We start from the raw sequence: 11298 nt of genomic DNA, 5'->3' as shown, positions 1-11298 counted from the left end.
TCAGCCACAGGCCGGTGGAGAGCCTTCTCCACCTGTGCCTCCCACCTCACTGTGGTCACCTTCTTCTACATGGCCATGATCTTCATGTATGTACGACCCCAGGCCATTGATACCCGGAGCTCCAACAAGCTCATCTCTGCTGTGTACACTGTCCTCACGCCCATGATGAATCCTTTGATCTACTGTCTGAGGAATACTGAATTTAAGGATGCTGTAAGAAGAACTTTGGGCCTGGGAAGTACTCCTCAGTAGATATCAAGTATTCTCAAGAGTAATTCAAATAAAACCTCTTAAACCACCCAATTCTATTTAACATTTTAATGAAATTTAACAAACCTGTAAAACTACCTACAGTAATGAGCTTTCATCCAAATATGTTTTTTGAGTGTGGACTCAGAGCTCTAGCTCCCAGGTAGATCGAGCAATGGAGTCTACCCCAAGTGACCCTCTCTGCCTCAAGGGAACCAGTATGCTGGTTTCTAATGCTTCAGAGTAACTTGAGTGTGTTGAGTTTTATTAATATAATCATGAAGCACTTAGATTTTCATGTTCTGCTTTGGCTCAGCCATGTCATCTCCCTGTCTTTGCATGTAACAATTCATGCATTATTTCTTGGTAATCTTCACATGTACATTGGCATGCAGTTCTGTGCTTTGCTACTGGCTGACAGTATCAAGGATACTCTCTAGGATGTGTAATGCTGCTATATGGAATCTGGGTAGTATTTTTTTTTTCTGACTGATCTCTATGCAGTCTGTTGTGCTACTCAGAACTGTATCTAGGCTGGACCTAGGTGTACATATAAATCTTATGTGTCTGTAACTGCTGCAGCACAAGGTGTGTGTATGGCCAGGTTTGTAGAAACTGAACAACTGTTTTCCAAACTGTATGTGCCAGTTTAGCTCCTGTTGGTAGTATAGGAGAATCCCAGTGGTCCCAAAGCCTGGCTAACACGTATTTGTCCGTGTTCATGTGTTTCAATTCAGCCTTTCTTCTGGGCTCCAAAGGTATCTCACTCTGACTTCAGTCTGCATTTTCCAAATGCAAATGGTTTTCTGATGACATCAACAGAGTCTCTCCCTGTACATATGGAATATATACTCTTGGATGAGCATCTTCTGACCATGTTCATATGGGATTTCTTCACACACAAGGCTTCTTACATCATCTGAGTCTGAGCTCCCTGTCAGATCTGAGCCCTCTGATGTGAAAATCTTCCAGTTCGTTAGATGTCATGCCTTCATGGGCATTACAATGAAAAAAAAGTTCTTCATTTTCATGTCTAATGTGTACATTTCACCTTATAGAGATTTTCCATTTAAGAACATTTGCCTCTGCTAAGTTCATGTAAATATTCTCCTGAGACATTCTAGAAGCTTTGCCTTTTAAATTTGTAATCTATCTGAAATCGAATCCATTTTCTGGATGGGAAATTGTTCTATCACTCACTCATTGTTTGGAAGATCACACTCTGCTCTAGGTAGTATCACCCTTTCAAAAATCAAGTCACGGGAAACATGATCCATTACCCACCTGGCTCTTTTTGTCTACTTGTTGGGAACCAAATGGACCCCTAGATTCTGTCAGAGGCTCTGATGAAAGACCAAAAGGAACATTATGTTTTTGTCCATGTCCAGGAGTGGACTTTGCAAGGCTTGTCTGCAAGGAGTGGACTTTAGCAAGCACTCTAGCCAACACCTTGAAGGAGTCGGGCAGTGGTTTCAATCCTTGGGCTGTGGTTAACAGTCCTAATGCAGCTGTGTCTGAGGAGCCTGCATTCTCTTGCCAACATGGTCTGATTTAGCTCTCTGTTGACCTTGGCCATATGCCCCCTGTAAATAGCATATAAGATGTCAGGGTTCCTATTCCTACACAAATATCATGACCAAGAAGCAAGTTGGGGAGGAAAGGGCTTATTCAGCTTACGCTTCCACATTGCTGTTCATCACTAAAGGAAGTCAGGACTGGAACTCAAGCAGGTCAGGAAGCAGGAGCTGATGCAGAGGCCATGGAGGGATGTGACTCACTGGCTTGCTTTCCCTGGCTTTCTCAGCCTGCTCTCTTATAGAACCTAGGACTACCAGCCCAACGATGGCACCATCCACCATGGGCCCTCCCCACTTGATCACTAATTGAGAAAATGCCTCACAGCTGGACTTATGGAGGCATTTCCTCAAGGGAGGCTCCTTTCTCTGTGATAACTATAGCTTGTGTCAAGTTGACACACAAAACCATCCAGTACAGATGCTACACTTCTTAATAAACTTGCTTGGCATAAGTCATCAGCTTATGTAAGACCTCTTGGTTCAAGCTTTTATTTTCTCTAGCTTTTCTATTCTCATTCTCTCTTTCTCCCTCTTCCTCCCTCCATTCCTCTGTCACTCCCTCCCTCCTGTTCTCCTTCCCTCCCACCCTTACTTCTTCACTCCCTCTCTCCCTCCCTCCCTCCCCCTGGCACCTCTCTCTCCAGACCCTGTCACTGAAGACAGACCTGGTTCATGCCAACCTGTCTCTTCCTGCACCAGCACTACAGGGCTTTCTGGAATGTGGCCTTTCATGTAACACAACGTCCATTAGCATGTCTTCCATTCACCTGCTTCTAGTCTAGGCCACCTTTTTTCTCCTAAGTCTTCCAGAAAGAGTTACACATTTTAGAATCTGCTTGTTAACATCGACAAAAGAAAAGCTTGTGGGTTCATATTTGTAGGATTGTATTGAATCTACAGATTAATTTGTAGGCAAATGTTATATTCACAATTTTGAGATTTTTAACCAGGAAACAATGAGCATCTATCTTTTGGTGCAGTTTCAGTTTCTTTTTTTTTTTCTTTCTTTTTTTTTTAAAGATTTACTTTATTTATGTTTTATGTGTATGAGTACACTGTAGCTGTACAGATGGCTGTGAGCTATCCTGTGTGTGGTTGCTAGGAATTGAACTCAGGACCTCTGCTGGCCCCACTCGCTCTGGCGTAATTCACTGTAGCCGTCTTCAGACACACCAGAAGAGGGCGTCAGATCTAATTACGGGTGGTTGTGAGCCACCATGTGGTTGCTGGGATCCGAACTCATGACCTTTGGAAGAGCAGTCAGTGCTCTTACCTGCTGAGCCATCTTGCCAGCCCAGTTTCAGTTTCTTAAAACTACCTTGTGGCTTTGGTTAGCAGTCCTCCTTTTCAGTGCTTGAATTTCTAAAAATTATAACACAAAAAGTATCTCTTAAGTTTAAAATTTAAAATACTGTTAGTTTTTTATACCACACACAATATAATTTCAAGTTTTCTCTTAAGAGATAATGGCAGAGTTACAGAAAGTTGCAAAGAAATATGCCAGGTAGTAGTCCTGTATGTCCCTTGCCTGGTCTTCCCACTAGTGTCATCTTGCATGACTAAGGTACAGCTCAGTGGCAGGGCATTGACTCTGGCATAACCTGCTTGTCCAAGTTCCATCAGTTACACAGATTCATGTGTTGCAGAATTTGCATGTTTGTGATGATTGTGTAAGACTCTGACGAGTCTTAGCTACTGGGGACCCCCTGAGTGAGTCATACAGACCAAGAAGAATTTATTGCTCCAGAGCCCTGGGGTTGTCCTGCACCCAAAAGAGAGGCAGGCAGCCTATTCAGTGAGTTTTTATATAGTTATATAGTTTCTAGGGGCAAAATAGAGCATCAGCAACTAGTCACAATGTGATTGGTGAAACAGTGTACTCTTTAAACTGATTGGTAATGAGGTAGTAGGGCTTCAGCCTCTTCCTTCCAGCCTATGTGCTCCACCGACCTCTTCCTTCTGGGAGGGGAGGGGTCTTCATGTTCTGGGGCTTGGTAGAATTTTCTAGCAGTCTTTACTTGGCTAACCTCTTCATTCCCCCCTTTTCTTTGTGCATGCTTCAATTCTGAAGCTATTGCTGATATTCTGATAGCTCATACTCCTGCTCTTCTGTGTCTAGTTCTCTGTATTTCTGCTTTAAGATCATTAGCTGGACTGTACCTACACATTCCCTCACAAAAGCGACAAGCAGTTCAAAATGTAGGGGCCAAAAGTCAGAAGTAAAAACAAGATGATAAAGGGACCTACTAGGGAAGAGATCAGGGTGGTGAACCAAGAAGAATTGTTAAACCAGGATTCAAACTAACCTTGGGCTTGTTTTCTTTCTCTTTTCTGCTTGGCTAGTCCTTCTCTCACCTTGGCCATTGAATCTTTAACTAACCCCGGAATGGTCTCTAGTATGTGCTTCCCGATGTTTCACACCCCCAGGTAGCACAGAAAAAGTGGATGGCACCCCAGCACTGATGGGCCTGCTGCTGGCTTCTCCCATCTTAGGTGTACACATATACGTGGGTCTCTCGCAGGACACTCCTCAACTTTGGGTGTCTGCACCCTAAGCCCCACCCTCTAAGATCGCTGGGACACAGTTTAGATTTACAAGTCCCTCATCCGCCACATTTAGGCAATCCCTCCCCTTGTGTCTCCAGGGCGGGAACACCCCAGAAGTCAAGGCTTACTGCTAAATCACAGAGATCAAAGGCAGGGTCAAATCACCAGATATAATGCAGGTGTTCCTCTGTAGTGGACCAAGACACATCTCCAGTGGCTGAAAGCACCTGCCAAGTCACCCTGGTAGGGTTGTGGGGGCTGCCGAGGCTCAGTCCCAGAAAATACACCGTAGCCATCTCATGGTTTCTCTGGCCTTGCAGAAAGAGGATGCTTGGGTGTCTGGCTGCTATCCGGTCAGGCACAGGTGCCAACCTCCATCCACTTTAATGGAGGTCAGGGTGGTAAATAACACCAGGAACAGCCCTCTCCACTTTGCTTCCATGTTTTCAGCATGATACCTCTTACCATATACCCAATTTCCAACTTGGAGTGCCTGCATTATACGGGACACTAAGTTTAGGCCACAATGCCTGGTGGCTGATCTGGAAAGCTTGCAATCAAGTCATAAGATCCTTGTCAGTCTGAAAAGTCAGTCTGGGGGGATCAAGAGCCGGGGTCAATGGAGTGGGGGGTCCCATACAGAATCTCAAAAGGGGTCAGGTTAAAATAGTAGGGAGTGTTCTGGGCTTGGAACAGGGCCAGGGGAAGGAACACCACCCAGTCTCCACCAGTCTCTAAGGTCAATTTAGTCAGGATCTCTTTTAAGGTTCTATTTATTCTCTCTACCTACCCTGAGCTCTGGGATGATACGCACATTGGAGCTTCCAATTAGTCCCCAATGTCTCTGCCAATCCCTGACTTACCTTTGAGACAAAAGCAGGACCCCTGTCTGATCCAATTACCTTGGGCAATCTGAACCTCTGGAAAATTTCCTCTAATATCTTCTTAGCTACCAAAATAGCTGTTTTCTGCTTGGTGGGGAAAGCCTCAACCCATCCAGAGAAAGTATCCACAGACACTAGAAGGTATTTGTAATGATATTTTCTGGCTTAACTTCTGTAAAATCAACCTAACAATATATTCCAGGCCATTCTCCCCTAGGTCTTTTGTTTGCTCTTGGTTGCATAAGCATTCACTTGCTGGCATACCTTACTGTTCTACTCTCTCTAGCTCAAAACCTGAGGTCTATTATGTATACTTCAGGTCCCTTAACTGCTTGGGCAAGCTTTTTGTCCCCTAAATTAGTCCATCTGTGCATCTGGCCTAGTGAGTCTTTTGCTTGCTTTGTGGGGAGTATAGTTTTTCCTTTTTGTGTGCACCACTGCCCTTCCTTCTCTAGGTAGTAGTTGGTAGGGTGGCTAGCAATCTGAGTCCTTTCTTCTTCAGTATATTCTAAGTGAGGCCATCCCTTAGTCCAGTCCCATTTCCCATTGGGTGTCTCTTGCAGGCCCATAACTGGGATAGGGCTCCTGCATAGCCTCTTCTCAAGCCACTTGATCTGCCTGGTTATTGCCTTGGGTCACTGAGTCTCTTCCCTTCTGATGTCCTGAGCAATGAATAATACTCATAGTTGTCAGCCTCATCAGGACATCCAAGAGATCCAAGATTTCCTGCTTGTTTTTTATTTCTTTTCCCTCTGATGTGAGCAGTCCTCTCTCTTGGTATATACCCTCATGGATGCATTCTGTGGCAAAGGCACACATGCTATCCATGTAGATGTTAATTTTCTTGCTGGCTCCAAGTTCCAAGGCCTTGGTGAGGGCAATTAGCTCACTCCACTTCCTGTGCCCATGTGCCAGAGGGTAGAGGTTCAGCCCAGATGACATTTGTGCCATCCACCATGGCAGCACCAGCTCATCTCTGACCAGAATGGAGAAAACTGCTCCCATCTGTAAAGCAGGTAGACTCAGATCCCAGCAGGGGTTAGTTAGAGAGGTCTTTCCCCCACCCATGGGCTCTCCTTTTGGGCCAGTTAGGTGTGGCACGTTGGGCAGGTAGTGTATCTGGGCCCCCATCTTGGAGAGTAAGTCTTGCCCCAACAGAGGGTAGGGACAGTCTGGGATGACTGTAAATACCTGGCCCATCCCTAGGCCCACTGTTCTTCGGGTAGTCCATGAATACATTTTGGTACCAGTGCCTCCTTGGACCCAAGATTCTTTTCTTGGAAGCGGGGCCATTGGCTTGGAGGACCGAGTGCTGAGCCCCTGTGTCCACCAAGAATTGAGTGGATTTCCGCTCCACTCTCAGAGTTCCCCTGGGTTCAGGGACGGGATCCAAACCCTGGCCTCCCTAGTCTCTGTCTTCCCCCAGTGCTAACACCTTTGATGTTTGAGGGCACTTTTTCCAAGGTCTGGGATTTCCCACCCCCACCCCCAGCCCTGCTTCTGTTTGTTAGGGCACTCTTGGGCCCAGTGCCCTCTCTTCTTGCAATATGCACACTGGTCCTTTTCAAGGGGTTTTCTGTCTCTCTTTGGCTGGAGTCTCTCTTCTTTGTTTTCCCTAACTATTGTAGCCAAGATTCTCTGTAAATTCCTTTCCTTTTGCTTTTCTTTTTTTCATCTTGCTTTCATCTTCTCTTTTTCTCTTTCTCTGCTCCTTCTCCTCCTCTGTCTCCCTGTAATGGTAGACTTTCTCAGCAACCTACACTAAATCCCTCAATGACTTACCCTGTAGTCCCTCTAGCCTCTGAAGCTTTTTCCTGATCTCTCTACTAGCCTGGTCTATAAAAGCCATAGTCACAGTAGCTTTGTGCTCCTCGATGCTGGGGTCATGGGGTGTATACTGACGGAATGCCTCCATGAGCTGCTCTAGAAAGGCTGCAGGCGACTCAGCTGGTCTCTGCTTAACCCCATGTACCTTAGTCAAATTGGTGGGTCGTCATGCGGCTCCCTTGTGACCTGCTAATACAGACTAGAGGTAGACTTTCAGGTTCCCCTTACCTTCTGCCATATTAAAGTCCCAGTCAGGTTTAGTCAGAGGAAACCTGCTGTCAGCAACGGCCTGGTCAATCAATGGTGTCCCAGTCTCTGAAGGGGCATTCCTTCTGGCTTCCCACATTATCCTCTCTCGCTTTTCGGTCATGCTCATGAGTTGCTGGATATCATCCTAGTTGGGCTGATGAGTAAATAAAAACAGTCTCACTGGGCAGCAGTGGCGCACGCCTTTAATCCCAGCACTTGGGAGGCAGAGGCAGGTGGATTTCTGAGTTCGAGGCCAGCCTGGTCTACAGAGTGAGTTCCAGGACAGACAGGGCTACACAGAGAAACCCTGTCTCGAAACCCCCCCCCAACAAAAGAAAAAACAGTCTCAAAGAGATTAATCTGCCCCTTGTGGTTGTCTGAAGGGGTGGGTGTTGGGCCTTCCAGTTGTACCAGTTGGTTGAAGAGAAGGCCCAATATTGCATAGCCTAATTGCCCTTTTCTAGAGGCCCATATGCCCTCAGCAGTAGAGCCACCGTAGTATCAGGGGAAGTACCTCTCAGACTTAGGGTCCCTATGGCAGGACTGGGAAGTTGGGGGTCCCACTCTTCCCTCCAGTAAAAGGGGGTACAATGGCCCTGCTCCCAGATGGGCTGAGGATCCTGGAGCCAGAGCTGGTGCTGGCTGGGCCATGGGGGCAAAAGTAGGGGGATATGGAGGAGGAGGGTCTTGGAGCAATAGGTCCACTGTTGAAGGGTCTTGGAGGATTGACTTCTTCTCAGGTCTGGATCCCTCCTCCCATGTTTCCTTTTTCCTGACAGCCAGAAGCTGTGACATGGGTCTTGGGGAAAGAAAGGTTTTTATCTCTGGGTGGGGGGGATGGTGGTGGACCTCCACTAGATTCTTCCAGGTAACTACATAAGGCACTTGGTCTGAGTGCCCGAAGAATCCTGGCCTAAAGACTCTTTCCTCTATTGCTTTGATCACTTGCAAGTTGAAGATCCCTATGGGTGGCCACCCTACTCTGAAGGTTGGCCATTCAGAGAAGTGGAGAGTAACTAACTTTCCCTTCTTTACTACTAGTTACAAGTTTTCTTCTCCAGTGGTTAACTAGGATGTTTAATGGGGTAGATTCAGTCTGTCCAGTGTCCAAAAAATGTTGTCTTCCCAAGTCCAAGAACACAGAATGAGATAACCAACACCAACAAACACAGAAAGACAATCAACACACAGTTCACCCCACAGACAGTTCATCCCTTCCATGGACACAGAAAGCAAGTTATGGCAAGACTCAACTCCTACCAATATTGCCTTGCCATTTCCAAAAGGAGCAGAGTCCTCTCGACTCCCTCCGAGGGTACTGAAGCATCCTCCAGACTCCCCACATGTTAAGGTACATCTGCCCACCACACTTGACCGCACCTGACACCATAGGCTCGCTGAGTCTCCCCGCCCCCCCGCCCCACATACACTTGTAAGCAAACTGAAAGTTCAAACAGACTTACAGATGTACAGACTCAGACTTTGACAAACCGCAAGACAGACTTTTCTCCGATTCACCACCGGAGGCTGTGTCCCCACAGGGGGTCAATTCCAGGCCAAAGCACCAAATATAAGACCCTAACAAGCCTTAGCTACTGGGGACCCCCTGCGTGAGCCATGCGGAGCCGGGGATCCGCAAAAGCAAGAGGAATATATTGTTCCAGCATGCTAGGGTCATCCTGCACCCGGAAGAGAGGTGGCGACCCCAGCGAGTTTTTATACAAACTGACAGAGAGCGTCAGCAACTAGACACAATATGATTGTGCGCCCTTTAAACTGATTGGTAATGAGGTAGTAGGGGCTTCAGCCTCTCCCTTCCTGCCTACGTGCTCCACCGACCTCTTCCTTCTGGGAGGGGAGGGGTCTTCGTGTTCTGGGGCCTGGTGGAAATTTCCAACAGTCTTTAGTTAGCCGAACTCTTCAATTGTAGACAGTGTAGTCAGGGGGCAGAACATTTCCATCACCGGAAGATGTCTGGTGTTGCTGACTTGCAGCCACATCCTCATAGTCTAAAGCCTCTAGAAGCACCTAACTTGTTCTTCCTGTAATTTTATTTCAACACCCAATGTAATACACACGGAAGCACACCATTTGACTTTTGGAGAGTGCCAGCCGCCATGCCCAAGCCTGGATTATTTTAAATGTGAATTTAAGGAGGCTGTTTATATATTCTAGATGCTGGTCTGTTGTCAAATATGTGCTTTGTAAATATTTTCTCCATCTGTGGTTGGTCTGCCCAACTTCTTAGGAATGTCTCCCTCAGAGCAGGCATTTCTGGGTTTGATAAGTCTAGTTGATCTGTTTCCTTTTTTGAATTATGCTTCTGGTATCAAATTAAAGATACTTCCCTACTCCTAGGCCCAAGACGTCTCTCCTATTTTTTTCCTAAAAGCTTTGTATTTTTATACATATTAAATTCATGTACAGGATCCATTTGGAGAGGTTAAACTTGGTTTGGCTGTTGTCTGGGGCATTGTTGTTGTAATTGTTGTTGGTTTTTTGAGGTAAGGTTATTGAAGGTTCATTTGCTTTTCCACAGCTAGCCAGTCGCTCACTCACCGTCTGTCATGGATCTGTGTTTGCACTCTTATAGAAACAGCTGAGAATATTTGTGCTGATTCGTTTGTGGAAGCTCTCTTTGCTTCATTGATTATTGTTCCATGAACACCATAGCCCTCACCACCACTACAAGGTCTTGATTTGTATCAGTATGTAATAATAAAGCTCATTAATGGAAGAGTAATTCCTCGGGTTTTATTCTTCTTTTTAAATTCATTGTGGCTATTCTAGTATCTTTACATTTCTGCAACTTAATAAATCTTGCCTCCCAACAGGGGTTTGTTTTTGTTGTTTTTGTTTGTTTCTTTGTTTTTTGGAGGGGAAACTGGGAATGGAGAAATTTACATGTAAATAAAGAAAATATCTAAAAGAAAAAAAAATAAATCTTGCCTCTGCCCATTAAAACATCCTTGTGGAGGCTTTAGTTGGAACTCCATTAAACTTGGAAGGCTTGCCTGTTTCTTCTGATCTGTGATATATACATACATATATATATATATATATATATATATATATATATATGCCTTTTTTCAGGTCTTCTTTGATTTCTTATATCAGTGTTTAAAATATTGCCACCTACAGATATGCTATATTTAAACTAAAGTATTACATGTTTACTTAGACCAAATATAAATTGAATTCCATCTGCTATTCAGCTTTGACTTCTATGTTGTTAGCATACAAAATACTGTGTAATTCTCTCTGTGTGTACGTGTGTTTGTCTTTTTTACTTTTGTTTGTTTTTGCCTTTTGGATTACATAACCTGGCTGAACTTGCCATTTCTTCTAGAAGCGTTGTTGTTGTTGTTAACTCCTTTGGGTTTTCTGAGTAAAAATAACATAATCTACAAATAATTGTATCTCTTTCCTTCCTGTATGTATGCTACTTATATCTTTTGTACTTATTATGTGGGTTGGGGTTCCATTGTTGAGTAAGTGTGGGGAAAGCAGAAATCCTTGCTTTTTATTCAAAAAGCAAATCCCATACTTTCTCTACTCATGAGATGTTAGCTTTAGGAATTTGTGGGCATGCTTTATGAAGATGAAGCAGTCACCTTGTAGTTTTGTTGGAGCAGATGTGTTTTTTTTAATTTATTTTAAATGAATATTGATTTTTGTCAAATGCTTTCCCTGAACCAGGCAATCTGATTACATGTATTTTCTTTTGCTTAGTTTGTTTTTTATATTAGTTTATATTTATATTTGCTTGTGGTGTACCACTCATTTTATGTGTTGCTGGATTCAGTTTGCTGATGTTTTCTTATGTGTGTTCATAAGAGATACTGATCTATGGAGGTCTTAAATTTTTGTACTGTCTTTGAGAGTTATAGCAGCATAACGTGTGGTGGTGAGCTTTATCTCGTCTGTCCTCTGGAGAAGACTGTACATATTTAGTATTATATATT

At 44.6% G+C, this 11298-nt stretch overlaps 1 protein-coding gene across 1 annotated transcript in view; it reads left to right on the top strand.

The window, feature by feature from the left end:
• LOC116089301 (olfactory receptor 6B2-like) overlaps positions 1–252 on the top strand; it is an 8962-nt gene extending 8710 nt beyond the window's left edge. Inside the window, exon 2 of the mRNA XM_031368925.1 lies at positions 11–252. Within this exon, the coding sequence (XP_031224785.1) occupies positions 11–252 (242 nt within the window). The remainder of the gene's footprint in view (positions 1–10) is intronic.
• Positions 253–11298: the final 11046 nt, after the last annotated feature.

The sequence above is a fragment of the Mastomys coucha genome, unplaced genomic scaffold (genome assembly GCF_008632895.1).
Source record: "Mastomys coucha isolate ucsf_1 unplaced genomic scaffold, UCSF_Mcou_1 pScaffold14, whole genome shotgun sequence".
In the NCBI taxonomy this organism is placed as follows: domain Eukaryota; kingdom Metazoa; phylum Chordata; class Mammalia; order Rodentia; family Muridae; genus Mastomys; species Mastomys coucha.
This window is presented reverse-complemented; position numbering and strand designations above follow the sequence as displayed.